Raw genomic sequence first — 26,064 nt, forward strand, 5'->3', positions numbered from 1 at the left:
CCTGGAATCGCTGTAAAACTTAGGTCGCGGCCAGATGCACGATGAGCCGACAAAATCATGGCACCTCCGCTGCCAACGATCAGGTCGTTCGTTGCTCCAGAGCAGCAGCTCCGACCTCCAGTTAGAGGGGCGATCTGGCGAAAAATGCCAGCAGTGCGAAAGCATCCAACACAAACTCGGGACGTGTTTGGATGTTGTTTGTTTACAAAATATCCAGGAAATGTCAATTGCATGAGGTCCTCCGCTGGCTGCTCGGTTGTGTTTCAAACGCTTTAAAATTGATTTTAAATATGTTCTAGGCTGTATTTGCCGCTGATATTTTGCAGATGATGTATGTGTGGTCACGCCAATCTATCTCCGAAGTTATCTCGCCTTTTAAGTTTTGCGTCAGTACCCCTTTAAAGGGGCCCTGCAACACTCTTTGAGCAGTGCAAGTAAATGTGCACGACGTTCAGATGACACTGCCAGGAATACCTGAGCCAAATGCTACACGTTCACGTGAAGTGGTGAGTGCGCAAATCGCTGTGAAAGACGCGGAAAAACCAACCAGGCTCCCTTCAATTTTCCTCATTATGCACCCCTGGCATGGCCTAAATGACGTCATTGAGGCCATGGCTGGCTATTGGCTGTCGCTGGTGAGCTTCGCGGCTTATTTCTCGCACTTCCTGTGACGATCCGCCGCTGTTGGCGCTGTGTACCAACCTCTTCTATGCCTGAACCTGTACGCACAGTTTTGGCGTTTCTTTTGTGTTTTTAGTGCGCGTGGAGTTTGACTGTTTGAGTGACAAACTTCATACTCCCCTTTCAGCCAGATCACATGACAACAAACGTTTGTTGCTTCAAAAACGCCCTACCAGCCTGAGCACGCGCTAGCGAGCTGGCAGCCGTGCCTGCTTTTTTGTGTCACCAAACCGGAAATAGACCCCTCCACGTTTCAGAGAAAAAGGGAAAACTCCCCGGCCTGTCATACATCAAAGGCTGCCGGAGAAGACGCCGTGAGTTGCCCCTCTCCGGGAGGGAGCGGTCAGCTTTCGTCGCGTTGTCCGCGGTTGAGTTGAGAGGGAACAGTTATGCATGTAGTTTCAGTGATAGTGAACGGATTTTCATAATTCTTGCGGGAGGAGATTGCTGGGACAATAGGTCCCTTTAAGTGTTTATTTCTGCCTTTGTGTACAATTTCTCAACCGCCTTTGCTTCCCGATTTTTTTCTCCTTGCAGCAAAGCGGACAGTGTCCAGTACAGCGGACTGATCACGACGGTGCGGCTTGTGCGTTTCGTGTTGCGTCACCTGCGTCACGAGGTGGCGTGGCAGCTGGCGGGGACGCTGTGTGACTCGCGACTCTGCCTCTTGCGCAACCTGCGAAAGTTGCAGGCGTGGCGGCGGCACTATTCCAGGTTGCGCCTCTTTCCCGCCAAACTGGCGGAAGCGCATCGCCGGGAACGGACGCTACGTCACGTGCTACTGGACAGGCTTTGGAGAGTGACGTCGTGACATTTGCGGACATTTCTTAGTGTGTGCTGGACACGCCGTGTTCCCTTTTTTTTTCTCGCGAAAAGTGGCATTGTGCGGTTTACGGACAGTCTTCGTGTGCGCTGTGATGTGACACTTCGATATTGCTAATTTTGTGCGCGACGAAAAGCTGCAATTGCTGCTTTTATGGACAACGAATTTTTTTTCTTAATTAAGCTGTTCACCACGCAATTGAACATATTTGGGTTCGAAAATGCTGTGGTGCAGGCAACAGTTGGTCCACTGCCTTTTGGAAGATGGCTCAAGAAGGTGGAGCTTTTTTGAGAGCCCTAGTTTTTTTTTCTAAACTGTGACTGTGGGCTTGCCAGCTTCGTTTCATCTGTGAAATGCCTTAATATTGCGTTTCACTCTACCTGAAGCGGTTGTAGCATCCAGGTGACCACAAGAAGTCTCAGGAATAGCCCCAATTCAATATGAGCTCAATGGGTTGGGCTTCCCTAGGGAAAGTTCTGTCCCCGGCGCTTTTCCTTTTTGACCACCAGAGTGTAGAAGGTACTCGAATGTCCATGACATTGATTTACGTTGATTAGTTACTGTGATAGTAACGTTATAATTTGTAGCCGCGGAAGTGAAGTGAATGTCTGTGTCCTGCAGGCATTAGAGTTTATTTTTTTATCGGACAATGCTTCCGAAGTGCGGTGCACAGTGCTCCGAGAACTGATTCGCGCCATCCACAGGTCTGGAATGTGAACGCACAAGAACGTTTCCCTGCTGCGACATCATTGGTCAAGTCCGGTCTGCTTGACATCGAGGATGGCACACAAGATAGCACATATGCCGGCTTTATTTTTGTACGACCAGCTCATGTTTCGGTGCACTCAATGTCAGCGATGTGAAATTAGTTAAATATCAGCAGTGCTGGTGACGATAAATTTTTGATGAAGAGTGAGTGGTTTTTTTCTTGTTTTTGTTAATTTGTTCGTATTATTTGGGTTCAGGATGCAAATCTTTTAATTAATACGGTAGATAAATGGGTGCTGGTTTAGGTTTAGAGCTAACTCAAAGTTGTTTTAATTCTGTGAGAAGTGTATTAATTGCGTTTTGGAAGTGCTGCAATCGAGTTTCCAAATGGCTGGCTATTGGCTTCCTCTTATCAGCCTCCCTTCTTCCAGGCACCAATCTGTTGTGCTACTGCGATACTGTTTTGGACACAATGAAAGATTGTCGCGAGCTGCATTTCTTCCACACACGTTCAGAAAATGTAGCAATCCTCTGAAAGAAATTTCACGAAGTCAAGTTACACGACTCGATATATTAGATGTGTGTTGTGTCTGGCTTTATAGCTTGTAAAAATAAAGTCCGATGTGAAAGGGCGGTGGCGATGTTTGTGGCGCGACTTGAGGCCAATTTATGCCTTGTAAACCTGTCAAACTTGTTGGTTGAAATAGGATATTGGGGAATGTTTGTGTGTAAGAAAATATGCCGAATTGCTCTTGCCTAGTTTCTCTTACATAGTTACTATTTTTGTATTTTGCGAGTATTGATTTGATACTCACATTCTTATTATTTTCCAGCTGATTTGAAGTGCCATCATGTTCAGTCAACCTAGTCATTGGGACAAACTTCCGTAGTCTGGCCTAATGTGGTTAACGGTTTTCTGATTATATCTGGCATTCTCTACATTGATGCATCTTTTATGCAACTTTCTTTGAGTGCTGTTAAATCTGATTGTGCAATACAACCTGGTGATGAATACCTATGGGGTGTTGGGAACACTTCGTAGTTTCAAATTCGTACGTTTGGGGGTGCTTCATAAATTGCGGGAAGTTTTGATAGTGGTGTGGATCTCATTTTTTTTTTTTCTGATTTTTCTCTCACTAAAGCTTGCAAGCTTGAAACTTTGGGTTTCATGGCTGAAACAGTATTGTAAGTTTAGGAGTTAGCTAGTTTGTTACTTGCTACATTGGTGTTTGCAGGGAGCATCTTTTTTTGATCCGTCGAAGGGGATTGTTTGAGAAACAATACAGGAATTCTCGAAGTCTGTGCTAAGTACTGTGGGTGTCATAACAGCTCTCGAGTCACAGATGAAAGCTGTCGTAGCTGCTGCTACTGCTACCACAATCACATGGACATGAAATAGCCATATGTGGTACGTGTTTAGCCACAAATGGTGCTAAAAATAAACTTGCTCTCATTGAAGAAATATTACACCAGTTTTTAATGATGGCTGATAAAACCTTGCGCAAAAGCAATTTTTTTTCACAAATCTTACATGCAAAAGAAATGTGGCCAGTTAAGCTTTTTTTAATTGATTGTAGGATTTATTCACAGAACAGGGCAAGTGCATCAATAACTTGGGATTTTTAAGTTGACTTTGGCTTTCACAATCACCAAAAAATGGCTGATTTTACTTTTTCCAACTAAAGATAGGACTCCAGATTTAGAGTGCAAGAGTGTGATAACAGTGTGTTCTTTGCAAAAATTCACTTTAGATACTCTTGCCTTTCGATTCTGTGTTGTGTATGCGGCAAATTGGGTAAATGATGTTGCCAGCTTGTTTGCGTTTTGGGGGGAATCGGAGCAGTTTCAATAGCAACACACTTCCTTTCCAGCATCCATTCTGTTCGCAAAATTGGAGTTGTTCGTGAGCTAGCCCAAAATGCATTAAAAGTGCACTGATCACACGCAGTTTCATTACTGGTTTGAGCATGAAAACTTCACATCTTTTGGCATATCTATATCTGAACAATTTCACGGCATTACTGGGGGTTTGTTAAAGTTCGTATTTTTTTTCGCATTGCTTGATAAACTTGAGTGGCTAATGCCTTTCAATTAAATGTGTCATTGCTTCTATGTTTCATTTTTAGGGGAGCGCAGCTTCTGTGTGGGTTTATACAGCACAGTCGCACGAAATTCAGCACTAACATGAATTTGCCACAACTTGCTATAGCAAAGGCTTTATAGAATGGACTATGAAGTGTTTTCTGTGATGCTGAGGACCTCAAGAAAAGAAAGAGCACAGCAGGATTTTTAATCCACAGAGAAATAGCAGGGATCGTGGAGGAATTCATCCTCACCAACGATAGAGTCGCAGTCAGTATGATAAAGCTAAACAAGCGATACACGTTAAAAATAGTCCAAGCCTATGCGCTAACAGCTAGCTACAGTAATGAAGCCATAGACAGTTTCTACGAGGACGTCGAAGCAGCAATGAAGATTGAATAACTCTGTTTACGATTGTGGTGGAAGACTTTTGCACAGAAGTTGGTAAGACGCAAATGGCAGAGAGGTCAGTGGGAAACCTTGTAATAGGTTGTTGCAACAGCTGCAGAGATACAATGGTCGGGTTTGCAGAGAGAAATAACTTGGGGGTAATGAACACATTCTTGTGCAAATGAAGGAATAGGAAATGGGCTTTGAAAAAGAAATGGGCTTTGAAAAATTCCAACGATAAAAAATGAAACTGACTTCATTTTAAGTGACCACCCTGGAATTGGGCAGAAGATGGAGGTGCTAGGCAAGATTTGGAGCAGCGATCATAGGATGGTTAGGCGCAAAGCAAGGCTGAATCTCGAAAGGGAAAGAAGGAAACTCGTGAAACGTAAACACAGCATGGAGTCAGTCGCAGCGAGAACTCGGGAATTTAAAATAACCATTCAGAACAAATTCGCCCTTTAAACGAGGAGAACCACAATAGTGCAGACAGGCTAAATGACAATTCCAACGATGAAAATGCATGGAATCACCAGCAGATGTAGGAGAAGCAGCATGTAGGAAACAAACTTGGAAAACTAACTCGGAAAATAAAGGAAATAATTGCACAACGCAAGAGCACGAAAGTTTCGAATATGGCAGATCAAATTGAATTAGCGGAGCTGTCGAAATTGATTAACAGGTGTAAAATGAACGACATCTTGCGTAAAACATGGCACTGACCGAGGAAACGCTGGAAGTAGAAGGAAGCTTAAAGGCAGCTAAAAAGACGCTATCTATATAGTGGCAAAAACAATGTGCGTACTCGGAGACAAGCAGGGTAACAATAATGGACGGGATAGTAAAAGTAGTGGAACGATTTTACACAAGACTATACGGCAGTGATGTTACACTAGAGGAAACAACTGAGCGTACAAGCTCGGCTCACGATGTCCCATCAGTAACCAAAGGTGAAGTAGGAAAGGGCTCTCAAGGGCACAAAAAGAGGAACTGCTGCAGGTGGTTACGACATATTTCCGTACAGCTTTTAAAGGACGGAGGAGATATTGTACTGGAAAAGCTTGCTGCGCACTATTTGCAGAATGTGCTGACTGAAAGTGCCCATAGTGTGCAAAAACGCCGGCATAATTTTGATTCACAAGTAGGGGGACATCAAAGACCTTAAGATCTACAGACCTATCGGCCTATTCTCAATTGTGTGCAGGCTGTTTACCAATGTAATAGTTAACTGCGTAAATGGCAGCCTGCCAGCCTATAGATTTCCAACAATCACGCGAACAGGCTGGGTTTAGAAATGGATACTCTACAATTATCACATGTGCATCCATATCATTAATCAAGTAATAGAAACGACCGCCTTTACATGGCATTTATAGACTACGAAAAGCGTTTGATTCAGTAAGCACCACAGAACTGCGTACATGAAATAATCAAAAAGGCCTAAATAAGACGACAGGCACAGTCGAACCCGCCTATACATCGAATGATCCTTTATATTGAACTTTCTTAGAACATTGTAAATTCTCAATAACAATATATAGCAAAAAAATGGCTACGGCTAAGCTCAGCTAACCTTAGATGTGCAAAGCAAAAGCTTGGCTTAGTCTGGTTGAGCCTTGGTTTCGTTTGTTTAAACCTTTGATTTGGCTGTATTGCCGACCACGTCCCAAAGCTGTTCGGTCCTGTTCGGTTCCGTGCAACGCTCCAGATGGAGGCCGGGCGAACGCCGCGGCGTTCATTCACGACGAACGCACCGTTCTCTTCGCCGGTCGCGAGACGAGTCACGTTGCCCGAAACGAGGCTGCGGGGGTGGTTGGCTGCCTCGGCCGCAGCGGCGGTGGCGCCCGCAGGCGCCAACAGCGGGCCCGGCGAATCACGCGATGCTCTTCGAGGAATGTGTCGCTGGAGGTGTGTCTCCGGTCAAAAGGTCATTTGCGCATCCTCCACGAACTCTCTTCACGAAAGTAGTAAAGCTTTGCTTTAAAAGTATGCTTACATTGAACAAAAAATATGGCTGCGGGTTAGCCCAACTAGCCCTGGATATGCAAAGTGAAAGCTCGGCTAGCCTTAGCTGTTTAAGCTGGGGTTTCAGTTGGTTAACATTTGATTTACCTCTAATTATTATACTATTCGCCCGAGGCCTTCATTTGTCTACGGTTGTGGTGGCCGCCTCCGGCGTTTTCCGAGCCAAACGGCGCGCCGGGCGACATCCGCGGGGTGGTCAGACGCTGCTTGCCTACGACGGCTCAAAGCCTTCAGCTCCTGTGCAGCGGTTAGAAACGACGTACGGCCTGGCCTCGCTCTCATTTATGGCCATCTCGCATGCACATTCTGTGAGTCACGTTGTCAGGTGCGAACCAGCTGCGGAGAGCGCATGCGCCAAGCCGCCTGCGGCGGCAGCAGCGGCGAACGCGACCGTCAGCGTAGCTCGTCCCGGAAAGTCACGTGATGCGTTGCCAAGGGTACGGCGCAACTGCGGTCAAATGAAGGTCAAATTTACCGCGAAGGCGAAACCGCTAGACGAGATTAGTAAAGCTCTACTTTAAAATACCACTGACTCCCGATATATCGAACGCCAAATGCAGCAAAAGTGCCCCTCCCCCGCAATGAAGTAATGCTTACAGCGCGACCAATTAGACGAAGGACGAAGAGAGTGGCACACGGACAAGCACTGCTAATTAATTAGTTGCCCCCACAAGTTGGCTTTCCGTCAGGTATACGAGGAGAAATTCCGCCGGCAGACCCCTAAAAGAAGTTTCGCCCACGGCCGCTCATAGGCAGTGAGTGGCATGAAGTTTCAATGTATTTTAAATATTCGAAGTATATCGTGACTGCACCACCAGGCCCTGTAGGGCAATCCGTCGACACCCCCAATACTTTTTTTTATTCGTTTTCATTCATTGTGTTGGATTCGCCGCTGGGGGGCTGATACCTTCGTAGGCGCCTCATCTGGACTGCCGATTCATGACCAAAAATCAGCGGATCTACCTCAGGAAGAGCCAAACCGGCACAACCACAGGCTCCTAACTTTACGCGGCACGTAGTACCCGACACTAAGGTGAGCTAGTGTCACTATATACGGTTTAGTGACTCTAAGGTGAGCCATTAGGACCGTGAGAACTCCGAAAAACTGGCCGTCAAAGATCTCGCCCCACCGCACCGACGCTAGGCCTATTTTGCAGGCCTAGCAGATGCAGAACATCCGCAACATCGGAAATCATCGCCACCACGACGAACGAACCAGCCAGACGGCCTATAAAGTTGGCGCACCAGTCCTGCCGAGGATCCATGTATCACAGTCATCCGATCTCACCCTAAGACCCCTGCACTGACGTCACGAAAGCAAGCCGGCATTGCTCCTCAATGAACTCCGAATAAGCAATCACCTGGCTGCAATGAAACACGAATCCCCTCGTAACTCCTCGCCGCGTCTACCAAGTGGTCGCTATAGGATGGTATACCGCCCACGCTCAGGTCTCAACCTGTAGCCAACTGGCTACCACTAGTGCTTGCCGAAGACATTGTAATAGCCAGTCACATACCTCAACAAGAATTTTATGGTCACGTCGTCGTCGAAGTACAAACGGCCCATAATCTTATCGTCGCCAGCTCCGCACAAGCGGTATATGCAATAGCGCTCAGCACGATTCAAGCCATCCGCCTAGGCACCACAGAACAAGAACTGACACCGTACAGTCGCGATCAATTTGAAGGTGTTCACGGGAGCGTAGATCGACGGGCCGTTTAAGCTACATAGCGGCTGATATCAGAACTTCTGGAATAAAGATAGCGCTGTCTTCCTTCCGTCGTCTCCTGCATGATACAACCATGATACAACCCGTAATATGGCGCTGCTGCAACTTTTAACACTAATGTTTTATTCCGGGCATGGAGCATTTTTTTCCTCCATGCAGACGGCCTTGAAGAGAGCCGCATATACGCTAGCGTCAGATTCCTCTCTAGTGTATATTGTAAGAAACGCGTATCACGTGCCTGCCGTTGAGGTGAAATGCGTGGTTCTTCCCGCCCATTTAAGGCTTTCACCTGGATATATCCTTTCCTCGATATTATACTCGGGACCAACAGCTCTATACAGCCAACGTGCGTGCTATCCCTAACGTTTCCCTGCTATTTCGTAACCTGTTTCTAAAGATGGAAAGTTAATGGCGACCAACTGTAACCTGCGACGGGATATATGTCACTGTGCACTATTTCCGTTTGTGCACGGTTGATGTACAGGCGGTGTCGTCTACAGATGGAAAGTTAATGGCGACCAACTGTAACCTGCGACGGGATATATGTCACTGTGCACTATTTCCATTTGGTTACGACTGATGTAAAGGCGGTGTCGATCAACTGGTAGTTGGACCACTGAACAAGAACGGCCGGTTCCGTATGTCGTACTTTCTCCTGGGAACTGGACGGAAGCACCGACCAGTTCCTGGGCAAGTCCTCCGAACTGCTCGCATTAGGGGCAACGTCCCGCTTCGCTGGCCCTAGGGAGGTCCTCTGGCCGGCGTTCGGGCACGGAACTCGGCACAAAACTTCGCGGCCGAACTGCTATGAACTGGCCGAAAGTGTACCAATATGGGGGTGTATTTAATTTTGCATTCTACAAATTGGCTTTTACTACAAAAAGTATGTTTGGGTTATAACCCCTGTTCATTTATTTTTGATTGGCTGCAAACCTGCCATAGCGTTGCTGGAGCGGGTGTTGTTCCCCAGGTTATTCTTTTTATTTTTGGGAGGGGGGGAACATGGAAAAAGAATTGGAAGAACTGGGCTGCGAGCTTATAGTGGAGGTTATTAAATGTCATACAAGGTGGTACATCACCGTTGATGGCGACTTGCCTTCCGATATGGTTTTCACCACACACCGCCCACGCAAAGCCTGTGTTGTGTGCACCTGGTTACCGCCCAGGTTGTACAGTACTTTTACGCGGAGAGGTCACCAGCTTTTTCCATAGACACTACGCATAAGCTCCGGCAGTGTATGCACCACCCTTGGGGTACCCGGGCAGGGTGTTTCCAAACGCTTCGCTGCACAGAGCACCCACGTGACATGTGTGATCTCACTGCGCGCGCTATTCTTTTGAGCGTCTGCTAAAACGAACCCATAGAGCACTGAGTAATGGTGCCAACGGCCTGGGTTCGAACCCCAGAAGGTCTATCTCAATTTTTTTCATTGTCTCTTTCTAAATTTGATTTTTTTGTAATCTCAAATCTACGCTTCGTTTTTGTTAATGGTGATATGGTATGTTTTAGGTCGCTTTAGGCTTGGAGCGCAGCCAATGACTACGTTGAATTACCGTTCTCCATCGCGCGAACAGACATGTCACGTGGGTGCTCTGTACAGCTAAGCGTTTGGAAATACGCACCAGCCATAACAGTCAGGCGTTTATCGCCCCAACAACGCGGCCGAAAGTAATGACGCTCGCTCACAACACACTTTATTACGCGAACGTGAATCACTGCCTGAACACAAGTTGTAGAACGTCTACGCAGTCTGCAGGGCCCAGGATGTCCAAAGCTCGTCGACAGGTCTTGCAGGGAGGTCCGGACTGCAGGGGTGCGGGGCTGTAGAAAAGGACAGGGCAGATTAGACAATGTGGAAGCGCGTGGAAGCATTTAAGAGCAAGCTAGGCTACCTTCAGTAAATTTCAAACATCTCTTCAACAATGATCCAGTCACGTTCCTTGCCGGTGGCTTAGGGCAGCGGCTGTCCATGGCTTCTGTGACGTCCGAGTACGTTTTATGTTTTTTTAATATGTCGATAATTTGCATCATTCAAATTAATGATTAGTGAAAGAATTAAGCGAAACTGAGCTGGCTGAAGAAATTAGGGGGGGGACGTGGCAAGTAAAACATAGTTATTTGCGGATCAAATATAATCAAATGAGGAGCATCTACCGAGTTCAGCTCAAAAATAATATTACGTGGCGGTAGAATACATGACGCAAACCATGGTTGGTGATGAAGCGATGTATTTACAGGCCGAGATGACCTGTTTACATTATTTACAAGGTAGCCGTTACAGAGCGTTCGTCCAGGCTGCACACCCCACACACAGTTTCGTCTAATCAGGCAGAAACTCCAGCAGATTTTCATGTCAGTGGGATCAGAAAAGTCAATTATGTGCCGAGAAGCTATTAGATTACTGCTTTATTTCCTTTAGGTGTCTTGGGAGAAAGAGAAGTTTCGCTTTCGTTGTGTCATACTACTTCTGATTTTGAAAGGAAGGTGATACTTTTCCTGTTATTTTTAACACATAAAGAATATAATGCGATGTTTTAAAAGCTTCTCGGCACAATAACAGGCCCTCCTTATCACTAATGCACGTGTCAGGTCATAAGCCTTGTAACTAGAAGATATCCTAAAACCAATTTGAATTTTGTTGTTAAGATGGTAAGTTAAGTAAAAACTAATTTCGTTAGATTGGTCCGCAAATAAAAGTCATTTTCTTTATCCCAAATGAAAGGGCATCACTTAAAACACTTTAACCCCAAACGGTTTTGCTGATAGCTCCAGATCTGTGCCGCCGAAAGGAATGCTGGCAACTATGATAGCGAGCCGTGCGGCAACATACTTAACTGCACGTGAGAGAAAGAGGTACAGTGGAACCCCGATAATACGACTTTCAAGGGACCGCGAGAAAGCGTCGTATGACCGGGGTGTCGTACGACCGGGGGGCGGGTAAATGCCAGCATAGTAAACGATCTCACGCGACAGGTGGGCTAAGAACTTATTTCAAGCACAGTATTTAGCGCGCTCTCGCGCGATTCGCGAACCTTTAGCTGAAATTCCAATAAAAAAACCCGCCCGCATCTTCCCACGGGGGGAACTCGAGTAAATGCGTCGCAGAGTGGTGGGGGTATCGCGCGAATGTTGCGTAATTGGGTATGGTTTGGGAATGCTTAATTGTTATTTCGTCTTTATTATTCTTATTTATTGAATGAAGGAGAAGCGAAGGCAAGGAGTGTAAAGTTAAAGTCTGTCTTTATTGCTTGGTGCCGTCAAGCAAAGCGTCAAGTCAAGCGAAAGCCAAGCAAAGACGCCCTTGACTGAATTCCGAACGCGTGCTCCGCCGCTTATATACACACCGCCCGCGTTCGAGGGAGAGGAGTACGGGGGAGAGACGCGCATGCGCACACTTCCGTACACAAGCGCGCGAACTTTCCACGCACCCACCACGCCGTTATCACGTGTACACGCCCTGCCGCCGTTACTGTTGAACGCGACGCAGCGCACGTTAGCTACGACGCATGCGCGCACAGACGCGCTCCCCCCGCACCGCCGCAGCTGTTGTTGAGAGCGACGGAGCGCACGGGGTAAACGCGCTCCTCCCGCACCGCCGCACCTGTTGTTGAGAGCGAGGAGGGTACGGGGCAGAGACGCGCACCTGCGCCTCGACGCGACGCGCATGCGCAGTGAGCGTGTGGACGGCGCCGACAACATCGACGAGTGACATCGCGAGCCTAAGAAATGCTCCGCATTTAAAAAAGCTTAAGCCTATGTTGCGCCCCCTCCCCTCCATGCATCCGAGCCGGCCTGCTGGGCAAGCGCCGCGCGCTACGCGACACCCGTGCCGTCCGACGCTATTTATGGAGCGCCAGCCCCACGCCTTGCGCGAGCGAGATAAGGCCGATGTGGTCGAGCAAATTGAGAGGGGAAATAAAGGCGAGTGTGCTAAGCGAAATGAACGATTACAAGGGGGAAATGAAAAAAAAAAAACGGCATTCCCGTACTGGTAGAGACACCCTTTGGGCGGTCCCGTGCCGTCGCTATTGGGTCCAAGCGCTCAAAAAAGCTGTTTTCGTTTCACTAAAGATCCAGAAACGCGAAATAGATGATTCAAAATTCGCGAGTAAACCATGTTGCGGCAAATAAAACTGGGCAGCAGCGGCGACACGAAGACATCGGGAGTGAATTTCGAAACTTTCAACTGCCTTTGGGATTTGCCGTGTAGATCGGCAGAACTCCCAGTTTGAATGAGATTTGAAATTTTGAAGGCAATCCGACTCAAATGTCCTTTGAAACAAACTCCAAGAACTTTAGGGGCCTTTTTTCAAGGTCTGCTGAATACCCAACCAGAGCGAACTCCTGTCTGCCATGAGCCATGTTCAATGGCGGGCAGGGACGGAGGGCGTATGCGGCCACCCAGCTCGTTGCGAGGGCGTCGGATGCGCACGACGACAATCGGCCGCCTTTCGAGGTCTCTAGCTTCCGTTCGCAGTTTCCGTTTCTAGATAAGTTAGCGGATATGGTAAGACAGCTGGCCGTCCACAGTCAACACTTGCTAGATAGACTGGATGCTGACGTCCTCTCTTGTAGAAGCGACGCGCTTTTGTTTTATCTTAAGAAACTATAAAAATGTCCCAGAAACAACCATCAAGCCACCACGCCGGAACGCACGCCGATCAACGAACGCCCGCGCAGCTCCCCTGCCGTGGTTTGAACCGTGGCGACACCGACCGGAGCGGGCGGAAACTATAATGGCAAACTGTTCGCATGGCGACGCAGTGAAACATCCCCCTCGCGAGGGGCACGATCAAATGCAGAGCATTTCCGGGGGCGCACGACGTTTAGTAGTTTGCGTTACGTTAATGTTGTTGCACTTGTGGCAACTGCTGACGAGAGAGCGCTCGTCAGCAGTAATTTGAATGAGTCAAGGATATAAGGCGCGTTCGTAGCCTCCCATTCTGTGTCGGCTTTGTGGCGCAGTGGGTAAAGCACCATGTACATTGCGTTCCGCCCGCAGGGTCGAGGGATCGAAACCAGGTGCCGGATAGTATTTTTTTATATAGTGTAGGGGGAGGGGTGCGGAATACGACTACGGACGTCAACGCGGGTGACATCGTGAGTTACTGAAATGCTCTGCATTTAAAATTATAGCGCTGTCTTTTTACAGTGACTTGCTGCGGCGGCCAGCGATTGAACAAAATGGCGGTGCCCACGTATACGCGTCTCCACCCTTGAGGCCGACGCGCATAAACTGAGGTACTGTACAAAAAAAAGGAGCGGAGTGACAACGCGTCTTTGAAAGACACTGATAAGCAGAGAGCGGAGATATAGGGAGAGAGCGCCTTAAAAGGAAGAAACTTGGATCGAGAGGATGGGAAAAGCGGGTGGTCGGTCGTCGCCGTGGTGTTGCGTCGTATGCGTCTTCGCGTTCGGGGGCGGCTCGATGAAGCTTCAAATTCACGGTCCGCCTGGCACCTGAACTTCTACTTCTCACGGTTGGCACGTTGGCGTACTGCTGCCGCGTGGGGCAGTCGAAGGCTAACCCCCGCTCACAAGTACCCGCCGGCTTGCTTGCGTCTGTTCAGCAAGTGGTCTGGTCCGCATGCGGAGCTTTGCACATCAAGCAGCGGCAAACGGGGGTTCCGATTAAAAAAAAAAGGCCGGGACGAGGCAGCGAAGCGGTGTAAAGGACTGGGAAAACGCCGGTTTTTCCGCGCCAGGGTCCGCCATATATGAAGCGGATCGCGTCCACCCGAGCGTCATATCATCGGGGTTTTTAATATGCATTGTTTCTATGGGGCGTTCGCCGGGTCCGTGGGGATCCGTCGTAAGAAGCGGGTCATCGTAAGTCCGGGGGACGTATCACCGGGGTTCCGGTGTATTTAAGAACTCGTCCCGTCTAAAACAACAATGTGCAACCTTTCCTATTCCTTATGCGGTTTTGAACCACTCGTTGAAAACGACGGAGCTGCTTGGACACGTAACGTAGTGTCTCGTTTAGACACTATATGGCACCGCCTTTCAGATTTTTTTGGATTATTAGAATGATTCCCTCCTGTGTACATAGAAATTCCTTCCGGTTACCCCAGTATACAAAACGCTGGTTTTACATATGATCTAGATGACATGCACTCTGGGAAAAATCGTTTTGTCTGTCGCTTGAACAATTTTTTCCACCAACATGGCTACGGGGTCATCTTGCTCGCTTGATGCCGTGAAATATATGTCTGGCTGAGGCTACAAGGGGCGCCGTAGTAAAGGCAGTAGTTGCTGTCATATAAAAAAAAATCCTATCAGAACGATGCAAAAATTTGCTGTAATTCGTCATCTTAATCCAAAACATTTGAGAAAACGCGGAATTATCGCGTATCGAAATTCACTGAACAGCACAGTTGTTCGGGACGCAACAATCTAGGTTTACCAAAAGACATATCTGTCATTGTTTGAACAATAGCTTGAACACCGGACGTTTTTTTTTCTTTGGGTAGGGGGGGGGGGGGGGGAGGAGAGATGAGTAGAACACGATGTCCAGGAAAAAAAGTGTTGCGGCTCAAAATAGTGCATCATAGAGATATACGGCAGAAATAAAACTCAATTTTTGACAACTTCATTGATGCATTTGAAAGCAGTACATAGTTTTAGTCTACAACTTATTTGCCAGACCGCGAGAAATTGACTGAACAGCATTTGAGCTCTTAACTGCACGCTTGAATAACTACCAGACAAAAAGCATCAATAGTACTATGTGTATTCACAATGCACACCGAACACTGAAGTCTCATTCTTTCTGAATATTTGCTCAAACTTTGTACGCTGCGTATTCACAGTGTCAATTTATCGCATGCAATTTTTTGTATGTTTTAAATGTGCTTGCTGTTCCTTAGGCTGTGGAATTCGTCGAGATGTCAAAAGGGTGTTGTTTTACAGACTATAGTCTTCCTCGGGCTACTCGAACGCGGAAATTTCGGTCTGTCTCGGTTCAGCCGCCCGGCCAAATTACGAGATTTTAAAGCAAAGCTTTCTAGCTCTACCAGCCAATGGGTTCTTTCGTGGTGTGCGGTACGGAGGCGGCGGCGGGGAGGGGGGTAGGAGGGGGGGGGGGGGTGGAGGGTTGCATTCACGGAGCACACTAGAGATGGCGCCGCGATGCCTGCTCGCCGGCGGCGGCGACCACAGTACGACTTTGTCGTCTGCCTCAGCGGCGGTTGTTTTGGCCCTATTTTGGTGCAGCTTCGCGTCCATTGCGCCGTGCCTTCACATGGCTTGTTTAACTTGTTCGACAGCACCTCCAGGGTAACCCACACCCGACGGAATTAAGTGGTCGCACGGCCAATATACGTTAAGGATTGGTTTGCAGGGCGGGAAAACAAAATTTACAAACCCCCCATACAAACATCTGGTCGCTATAGAAACCCTATACCTTTTGCGCAGTGCTTTCCACGAATGGGACGCTGTTTTCTAAATTGGTGATTACCAATTCGGTTGTGTTTTAAGATGTATTAAAAAAGGCGAAAGTAGCAACAGGTTCTGATAAATGGAATTATAAAAGTTACCTCAGCTTTCCCGCAATTCTAAAACTTACTAAGCTAACTAGTTTCAATCGGTATAAATGGGAATCACTAAGCTCACATGCCGCGCATTGTTTCGGTGTCTGCGCTTATGTCGCGCGGTGGTGTAGCCCCAAGCTAGCTCACCAGGATGGATAGGTTCCGCTGTCTCACCCTTCGAAAGACACTCCTGTCCGTTTTCACTCCCCCGACTCACGGCCGGGCTACAGCGGCGGCGTCCGCCGCTCTAGCCCGGCCGTGGCCGACACTCCTGCTGAGTTCGGGACGGACCCCGCGAACTCCAGGTAACGGCTGGCAGAATCTCTGGTTTCACTCTTTGTAGAGCCACGTGTGTGAATTCAAGTGACGTCGCATGGGTAGTTGTGGGTGTCGTTTAAAGCTTTCCTTTCCAACCACCTTCACATCGTAGATTGGAGCCAATTTTTCGAACAAGGTGTTTATGTTGGCACAGCATTTCTAAGCTTTTAAATCAAACGGCAATGTTCATATTTACCAAAATTGTTAAGGAGGAGGAGGAATAAATGTTTATTCCACGAGCGCTGGTGCTGCTGTTAGGGAACCCGCCCGGTGGGGGGCGTCCCTAGCCCGGGATGCCCTGGCCTTGGCTGGCAGTCCAGGCCCTCTTCAACAGTGTACGCAAAATAAAATTAGGCATGCATACTTCAGGTAGCACATCTGTAAGTAATGCTCGCCATGTTCTTTAAATATGCAAGGCTACCTGATTTTTGCAATCGCACATGACAAATACACCGTCGCCCACCGTCGCCTGCCATTGGCCGCGACACGAGCATTCCTGGCGACATTCCAAGAAGTTCAACAGTGACGAAAGATTCCAGTAGATGGAACGTGGAACCCTCAGAGCAAAGCTTTGCCGTGGAGAACGACCTTGGCGTTGAGAGGTGGAACGTGGTAAAATTGAATGTATTTGCGCGGCAAGGGTGGAAGGGTGGAAAGCAGTACGTGGCTTTAGTCTTGAATGTATTTACGCGGCTCAACGAAGAGAGCAGATATTCTTTTAAATGCAGAGCATTTCAGTAACTCACGATGTCACCCGCGTTGTCCCGTCGTAGTCCGCACCGTCGCTGTCCGCACCCCTCCCCCTACACTATATAAAAGAAAATACTATCCGGCGCCAGGTTTCGATCCCTCGACCCTGCGGGCGGAACGCAACGTACATGGTCCTCTACCCACTGCGCCACAGAGCCGACACAGAATGGGACGCTACGGACGCGCCTTATATCGTTGACTCGTTCACATTACTGCTGACGAGCGCTCTCTCGTCAGCAGTTGCCACAAGTGCAACAACATTAACGTAACGCAAACTACTTAACGTCGTGCGCCCCCGGAAATGCTCTGCATTTGATCGTGCCCCTCGCGAGGGGGATGTTTATACAGGAACTCCTACTTCTAGCGGACTCCTGGCGCCCTCTTTCTGCTATTGTAGAGACTATGAGGCGGTCTTCGAAGGGCGCCAAATTTGAATTCTACAAAATTTTCCAGTCATTTTTCCTGCCTTCACGTCTATATTCTACCGGGACAAAAATAAGCTAATTTGTGTTCATTGATGATTAGTAGATAAGGGCCCAGTGCTCATTACCAGTTGCTGCAAATTAGCGCAAGCACTGAGGGCCTTGTCTTCATGGAGCAGAGTGAAATTTATCAGTGGGGTCTAGGGCGTTTTAAATATCGGGCGTCCAAGCCTGAATTGTACGGGACTGAAAGCTGACAGCGACATTTTTTGATCGACTGCTAAATTGTTCTGCCGTTAGGTCTTAGCTACCGTGAGGTCTCTTCTCTGTTTCCCATTGTACGGCCTGGGTTGGAGTTTCCCTATCCAGCTCACTATGTCGGGTTAAATACTTGTACCCGTTATTTTGACAGTAAATCGGTATCTCCTAGAGTGCCGCTTTAAGCGCAGTTACAGCCTACCAACGCTTTGGGCCAAGAAGGAAGGATAGGTTCTTTACTGTTGAGAAAATGCAATGTAGCGGTTCGGCGCACTGATTTATTGACGTCACAATCTGGCGTACGACGGTGGCGGACAGACAAATTAACGCCACCTCAAGGCGAATATTGACGTTACTGATTTCACATTGCTCAGTAACGTTGTTGGAGGAACTGCTTGTGATTTTTTGTTGGCGGAGTTGCTTGTGAACTTTTTTTGTGTGGATCAAGATTTCCTACTGCGTGGACCAATTATTTGTAACAAAACACGCCGTAAGCACGCCTTATAATTTATCACTTGGTGCCACTTTTTAGATGCAGAGCATCTCATTCACTCGCCTTGTCCCTCCGGCGTCGTCGTCGGCGTTGTCCGCCCCTCCCATTCTCCTCGCCGCGCCAGCTGCGATCTCCGCCGCTCGCCCCCTCTCCTCTCCGATAGCGAACAGTCTCTCGCGAGGGGCATTGGATTGGCTTGGATTGGATTGGCTTGGCTTGGATTGGATTGGATTTGGATTGGATTGGATTGGATTAAAGTGGATTGTGTTGGATTGTGTTGCGTCATAGCCGCGGCACGTTGCGTCATAGCTGCGGCAGACGCGCTGGGGCCGGTGCATGTGCAGTACTCTCTCTTCCGCGGTTTCCTCTCCTTCGGGCGCGCTGCGCATAAACCGGTGTGCCGTTCTCCGGCGAAGCAACATCCACGCTCGGCTCAAACACCTACAGTCCACGCCGCTTTACAAGTACGTCAACGTCGTCATCGACTGGGACCGGCTGACGCAGTCCCCTGAACGTTATGCGCGCTATAAAACGCGGTTCGTTCGCCGCTCCGCCTATGCGTCGCATGTACACAGTGGTTCCCGCGAGGGGAGGTGGGAGTTTTTTTTCTTCAAGCTGCAGTCAAGCAGAAAAAAATTGGACGCGTATCTGCTCCTTTCGTTGCAAATGACATTTACCACGTAAATGCCTCCCTTCGCTTTCCCGCTCACCTATATCATGTTCCTCTTCCGTCGCGCTCCTCCCAAGGTAAACACGCTAAAGGTTTGCTCCAGTCAATTTAAATTTACCGCGTTTCACTGCTCCAGGCCGGGTGCCTCGGTGCCAGCGCTGCCGTATACGGTGGAGACGTGCGTGAATCGAGGTGCCCTACTTCAGCGTTTATAGAACCGCGTTGCCCTAGTCGACGTGCGTTCCAAGCAGAACGCGGAACCCACCTAGCGGAACCTTTCGTTACTGCTGCCGCTTCATTTCTTAAAATGCCGCCAGAAGCTATAGGGGGTGGGTGACAGCAGGCGACTGTGTGAATTTTTTTTTTCTGAACTAGATGTAATATTTCATTTCGCAAAAATCAAGCACCTATTAATTTTTTATAAAGGAACACTGTAAATATCCTTTGTGTACTAATTTTCGGTCTTGTATTTCCGTAATGTCTTGTTCTTGTTCAACAATGTAGACAAGTAAACATATAAACCGGGCATAGACGTTTAGATTTCCCTGTGAGTATATAATACTACAGCGCAGTCACCGTTTTGCTTTGGCCGACAGACAGACAGACAGACAGACAGACAGACAGACAGACAGACAGACAGACAGACCAAAATTTCTGGGTTTAAGTAGCCCGAGAACGACTATCGTCTTTAAAAAACCATCAGCTGGTGTATAAGCACTAACGCGCTTCGGTTCCCGCTACGTCCAGGTGCGTCCACTCACAACGACGCCTTAGCAAATCTGATGCTGGTTACTCACAAACACACCTCATACGCCTTCGACGGGCCAGCTCGTGATCTTGCGGAAGTCCTCCAGTGAAATCCGCTGCGGCTCCAACCCGCGGCAGATCGGCTCTTGGTCGATAGTGATGAATACCGTGCTTATGTACTTGTACAATTGGTACAGCATGCGGAGCTTGGGGTACGGACCATACGGGTTGTTGTCGGGAAACCGGTAGTCCCAGTCGTCGTGGTCGATGTCGTACACCGCGAGACCGAACAGGTACCCGGTGATGTTTCCTTTGGCGGCGCACACCTGCGTAGTGAGCACACGTCTTGATCGAAAAAAATCCCACGGCCATCTCCACTAAAGTGAAACCTGGGGAAGGGCAAAAGCATGCAGTGTGTCCCTAGCGCCTTGGTGTTTTTGCCAACGAAGGTGAAACCGTTGGGTGGTTGGGTACACAGATTTGCTGTAAAAGTCGTTGCTTTGCTGTAAAAGCTCTGAAGCGCAAGGTGCAAACGATCGAGTGTCCCAGTGCTTTACTAGGCCTTACGATGACCTCCAGCGCGAGGCGTGAAAGGGCGTCCCGATGTTTTTTAGTACGCGTTACGTTCTGCCCCGAGGTGTAAACGAGTTTCCAGTGTTTTAGTAGTGTGACTACAGGACGCGACGATTATGACGACGATTAGGACGACGACGACAAAGGACGCTAACAGCCCCAGCCCGTAAGGGGCTCCTCCCCGAAAGGACTCTACATGAAGAACATCAACAACAGCCTCTTTAGAACCACTGCAGGGCAAAGGTCTCTCCCGTTGACCTCCATCCGCTCCCGTCCTGCACTGCCCTGCAGACGTACTTGGTACGTTCATCTGCTCTGACACCGACGTCCTGCAGTCGTACGCTAGATTCGGAATGAACATATGTCGGGCGACCGATGGACGGCCGTTGGTTGCTTGGGGTGCGCGGGTTATTTCGTTCCAGATGCAAATTCACGAGCGTGAGAGACACGTTACGGCTCAACAGTCAACTAGAAGCACTCCCGGAGCACGCGTCGAAAGAGTGCCCAGTTTCTTCTGCGCAAAAAAAGCGCGCCGAAACTTGCATGACTGACACTTGGCCCTTACCTTTCTTCTGAGGCTGTTGAAGTCGTCCCACGTTATTATCCTCCGTTTGCTCACTGAGAAGGTTTTGCAGCCTTTGTCCGGTTCGTCCTGGGTGCAGTCGATGTTCTTGCTGTACTCTGGATCATTGTAAATCTGCAAAAAGCATAGTTATGTTTGGCTGCCAACATCCTTGCAGAATAAACTATTGAATTTCGGCAAACTGCGTGTCGGAATTAAGGTACCCAAATTGATCTTTAATGAAGCGATGCTGACGAGAAGTTGCATCGTTTGATCATCGACTCACACTGCCTTCTATCGGGGCGGGAGTGGCGGATAGAAAGGTGCACTTCAATTTGGTTCCGCTCAACATGGATATCGTCGCCTTTCTATTCACGGAATAACAGCTTCGCTGTAAAAATGATGAGCACTTGCTGCGCAAAACACTCTTTCGGGGCCCTTAAGTCATGTTTATTTGGAATAAAAAAGCGTGGTGATAATTAACGAGAACTTTTTTACCGCTACATTGTAGGTTCCCCTATTTCTTCGCTTTCGTTTCCTTGTGCGGCCACGAAGTGTGGCTTCTGTTTTATTTGTGCTTTCTTACCAGCGTCTCGCCGCGCCAAGCTCTTATCTCTCTTCGAACGAAAGCGCGTGTCCCCTTCCCTTTATTTTGTATGCTGCACACGCTATCCGATTTGATAAAATGAGTGTTTCGCTCTGTCGTCAGTATATTCGAATAATTTTCATCTCTCTTCGAACGAAAGCGCGTGTCCCCTTCTGTTTTTGTATGCTGGACACGCTTTCCCATTTGATAAAAGGAGTAGTTCGCTCTATCGTCAGTACATTAGAATAGTTTTCATCTGTGTTCGAACGAAAGCGCGTGTCCCCTTCCCTTTATTTTGTATGCTAGACACGCTATCCGATTTGATAAAAGGAGTAGTTCGCTCTGTCGTCAGTTAATTAGCATAATTTTCATCTGTCTCCGAACGAAAGCACGTGTTCCTTCCCATTTATTTTGTATGATACACACCCTATCCGATTTGATAAAATGAGTGTTTCGCTCTGTCGTCAGTAAATTAGAATAATTTTCTTCGAGCTCCAATGTTCTCGATTGAATTCGACGGTTCGAGAGACAATCATGCCGAAAGATAAGTGCCCGCAGGGCACACGCCGTTGCTGTCGATTTTCCGACATCCGCCTGTGGACGTCACTTTGTTGGCTACTCCGAATCCACTGGTGTATTTTATTTTAGAGTTCTCAGAAGCACAAGTTCACTCCAATAACTTTTGTTCTCTGCAAAAATATACGTCGTCTTTGGCCACGTGATAGTATTTCAAGCAAAATGTTTTTACATGCGGACTGGTGACACGCCTAGTCTAAAAGCTCTGGGATATGGCGTGTCACGTTCACGTTCACATGTGATCCGGCGCGTGCTGGTCTGAATTTCCTTCCACTGCTAAAAACGGGCAGACATAGCGCAGTGGTAACGCACTATGATGCACTGGAGACCTATAGTTTATATCAGGTCTGTTTTTATTGTTATTTTCGGTACCAGCGAACAGTAGTGATAGTACTTCACACAGTGAATTTGCCCGAGAAGAAAACGAGCAGAAATTCAGAGAATTGTCTACTAACGAGTCAGATCAGGCTACAGAATTACGCGGAGTTATTTTATTGTTTTGTAGTTTTCCTGTGCCTCTTCTCGCCAATGATGTACTATTATAGCAGTGATTAGCCCATTTTTCACGATGTAGTCCATTTTCACTATTCCGGAATTTGTTTTTTTGTTCATTGGGGGAGTATATAGATTTATTTTCAAGTTTACTTTTTTAATCGGATATTTTTTTGTCTCCATTTACGCGATTAAATGCGTTAACTCCGCCAACAATACTGCTGGTCCGCTTTTACGATTTTTAAATTCTCAATGTCTCGATGGCGTGGCGTCAGTGCGCACCACAAAATGCCCCGCAGGAAAGCCAGCCGTACACAATCGGTTTCACAAAACGACGATGGTAAGCTAAGGCACATCAAACGCCTTTTCGCGAGGTAGGAATGGAGCCTGGTCCCGTCGTGTTATGAAGCCGACGTCTATCACATTGAATCATTGCTATACTTTTTTTTTCGGGACAGTAGCTTTGTAAATAAATATAGATAAAGAACTACATGAGTGACAGCAGAAGTTTCAGAGAACAAAGGAACACAGCAAATACGGTCGAAGCAGTTTGGATTTAAACGGAAGCTTTCTCTGAGTGATGGCGACCACCCCGTGACCGAAACTCGGTGAACCCCTGCAACCTTTACGACTGCGAATGAATCGCTTAAGAGGAAGCCGGGAATTTCAGCCATCATTGTAGTGAGACGCTCATTTCCCCTTTTTTAGGCCTTAAAAATAGAACGAAGAAGATCCATGTTTTTAAACTTAAGACCCATATTTTTGCTTTCGTGCATTCACTTCCATACAGCCATGTCTTGTTAATATGGAGCCCGTTGATATGGACGAAATTTTCGGCCGCCTGTCTCTCGTCGTGCAATTGTACCCCGTTAATGAAGACACCCGCAGTCCGGGCTATGGACGGCTATTTTGGGGACGAAACGGGTAAATGCAGACACTTGTCTGAACGTCTGTACCCTTGGGGACGAACGTCTGCATTTTGGGGACGAAACGGGTAAATGCAGACACTTGTCTGAACGTCTGTACCCTTGCAACGTTTTTTTGTATATGTTATTGGCGTTTTCTTTATCAATTTTTAGTCGTTCTCGTATAAATTATATTTAAAGAGTGTTTTATTTTTTGCATTCACCTCCGCTGCTACCCTGCATATTGACTGAATTCGTTGAATTTACTTATCGAGGGTCCCGTCGCAGTCCCTGGACTTTGGGACCCTTGTCTGCAAAACATAACCCCCTGTATTCTTTTGTTGAAATAATGAACTTCATTTGATTTGATTTGATTTGTCTCGTTATTTTCGACACAGGCCCACAAAGCCCAAAAAAACAGAACAAATGACTGGTGACCCCCGAGGTCCCGGCGCGTACCAGGAAATTACTTTTTTGCCGAATCATGCATTTATTTCGGAACGCTCTTCCTTCGAGTACGATAGAATCAAATCGAGAACATTCGTGATCAGCGAACAACACTAGGGTAGTGACGACAGGGTGACACCCTTTTAATGTCAAACAAGAGTGCCCAGTGCGGCATATTCCGGAAAATGCGTGCCAATATACGCCGCGCATAAAAGAAAGGCTTCTCTTGCCAGTTCAGTGGAGGCAATGGATTCCTAAAACGAGCTTTCCTTAAACGAATATTCTTTAATGTTTGTTCTTTTGACCTTCATTTGTCATTATGGACGACTCGCATTATGGACGATTTTTCTGGGGGACGAATGCATCCATAATAACGAGACATGACTAATTGTAGCGAGGGGGTAGAGGCGTCTACGTTAATACATCACAGAGAAAGGGAGCGCGAAAACGCCGCTGAATGAGCTAACATAAGCAGCGAAGGTAATTTATCTGAACAATAAAAAAGTGAAAAAAAAAGAAAATGTGGATAGCAAATCGTGCGGGCGTCAGTATAAGGGTTGTTAAGAAATGTACGTCGAATGCAGACGGAAATGTAGAAGAGAACGTAAAACATTCATGCGCCTGACTAGTGCTCTGCCGCTAGGACTTTCTCCAAATCGTCTTGGGGATAACGTGAGGGATCCTGTAAAAATCTCGTTGGACAGCTCACTTCCGCGTCCGGTTGTTCCTCCGCGTAGCGCTGAGTGCGCTATGGCGCGTGTAATCAATTAGACACAAGTCGTTTCCCGAATTATTAAAACTGAATGTGCTTAAAAATTAATGAAATGACGAAAAGTAAAAATAGGTAATTAAAAAACCGGCAGATATTAGGAGCTAAGCACAACCTCCTTTCAAAACGCCCGCGTGCGTTGACATCCAGGCCCATCGCTCGCTTCCGCGGAGCAATACAGTACAAGAGCTATTGCTGTTTGGGCAGCATGTAAAGCCGTACTTACCTCTGGGAAGCTCGTGGTGCGGACGAAACCGGGAGGGTAGCTTGCCACAGCTGTAAAGTTAGTACAACTGTCGTTTATGAGTACTTTTGTACAGCACTCTTTGAACCATGCGTAGTTGCCCGGATTTCTGGGCACTTTGAACGTCGGCCGTAGCGAGACGGTGATCGTAAGTTTAATATTGTCAAACGGTCTTGCCTTCATATGGTCGAAATGGTAGAAGTTATTCCATGCGTCGGTCTGGAACGCAAACAACGCAAGGTGAAAAAAATGGCCGCGTATCTGCTCCTTTTGTTGCAAATGTCGACGAAAGCCGATAGTCGACTGGCGCCCCTGACAAGTAAATGCCTCCCTTCTCTTTCCTGCTCACCTCTCATGCTGTTCCTCTCCCGTCTCGTTCCTCCTAGGAAAACACGTTAGAGGTTTGCTCAAGTCAATTTTGCTCCAAGTTTGGTGCTCCGATGCCAGCGAACGGCGGATACGCGAATGAACCGAGGCACCGCACTGCAGCGTTTGCCCACCACGTTGCCGTACTCCACGAGTGAGTGGTCCAAGCAGAACGTGGAACCTATCTAGTGAAACTTTTCGAAACGTTTGATTTTTTTAAATGCCTCCAGGTAGCGCGGGCAACAGCCGGCGATGGTTTTTGTAGTATTTTATTTGTATTGCAAAAACCAAGCACCCGTTTTTAATACAAGAACGCTGCAAATATCCCTCCTGTATTTATTTTCTGCCTTATATTTGCGTAATTTAACAATGTTGACAATTATGAATATTAACACCGGACTTAGACGTTTCGATTTGGTCGTGGGCATTGCGCAGTTTGTTTCCCTTTGGCCGGGTGGCTGAATCGAGTCAGACATACAGACAGAACAAAAGTTTTGCTTTAAATAGCCCAAGAAAGAATGTATCGCCTTAAAAAACGACTTTTGATGTTCAAGTAATCATCACCAGCCTGTCAACGCCTCCTGCAGGGCGAAGGCCTCTCCCATAGATGTCAAATTATCCAAGTCATGTGCTAATTGCGAACAATCTATCCCCACAAACTTCTTGATCTTATCTGCTCATCTAACTTCCTTCCGCCCCCTGCCACGCTTGCCTTCTCTAGGGATCCACTCTGTTGCCCTTAATGACCAACGGCTAGTTTGTCTTCGCATTACATGCCCCGCCCACGTCCATTTCTTATTTTCGAATAATATGTCCGCAACACGCGTTTGGTCCCTGACCCACTCCGCTCTATTCTTGTTCCTTAATGTTACACCTATCATCTTCCGTTCCATTGCTCGCTGAGTCGTCTTTTA

The 26,064-nt window shown here is 47.6% G+C and overlaps 2 protein-coding genes across 2 annotated transcripts in view; one reads left to right on the forward strand and one right to left on the reverse strand.

Moving 5' to 3' along the window:
* LOC144138016 (thioredoxin domain-containing protein 11-like) overlaps positions 1–3,516 on the forward strand; it is a 28,259-nt gene extending 24,743 nt beyond the window's left edge. The window contains exon 9 of the mRNA XM_077670052.1: positions 1,219–3,516. Within this exon, the coding sequence (XP_077526178.1) occupies positions 1,219–1,492 (274 nt within the window). The 3' untranslated portion in view covers positions 1,493–3,516. The remainder of the gene's footprint in view (positions 1–1,218) is intronic.
* A 6,631-nt stretch (positions 3,517–10,147) lies between these two features.
* LOC144139136 (uncharacterized) lies at positions 10,148–25,008 on the reverse strand. The gene is made up of 4 exons (XM_077671588.1): positions 24,767–25,008; positions 20,769–20,900; positions 19,689–19,956; positions 10,148–10,261 (listed from the first exon to the last, which is right to left on the reverse strand). Exons 1-3 carry the CDS (start codon positions 24,965–24,967, stop codon positions 19,690–19,692), a joined length of 600 nt encoding a protein of 199 aa, XP_077527714.1. The 5' UTR covers positions 24,968–25,008; the 3' UTR covers positions 10,148–10,261; position 19,689.
* Between the last annotated feature and the right edge of the window lie 1,056 nt (positions 25,009–26,064).

Source organism: Haemaphysalis longicornis, unplaced genomic scaffold (assembly GCF_048455015.1).
Source record: "Haemaphysalis longicornis isolate Haplotype H1 unplaced genomic scaffold, Haemaphysalis longicornis Haplotype H1 scaffold_5, whole genome shotgun sequence".
Taxonomy (NCBI): Eukaryota; Metazoa; Arthropoda; class Arachnida; order Ixodida; family Ixodidae; genus Haemaphysalis; species Haemaphysalis longicornis.

Bases quoted from the DNA above. Each gene is read 5' to 3' on its own strand.
- LOC144139136 (XM_077671588.1), bottom strand. From the start codon at position 24,967: ATGAAGGCAAGACCGTTTGACAATATTAAACTTACGATCACCGTCTCG. The intron at 20,901-24,766 runs GTAAGTACGGCT...TGCTTTTTGCAG, and splicing joins GCACCACGAGCTTCCCAGAG to ATTTACAATGATCCAGAGTA. The intron at 19,957-20,768 runs GTAAGGGCCAAG...CTCACTACGCAG, and splicing joins TCAACAGCCTCAGAAGAAAG to GTGTGCGCCGCCAAAGGAAA.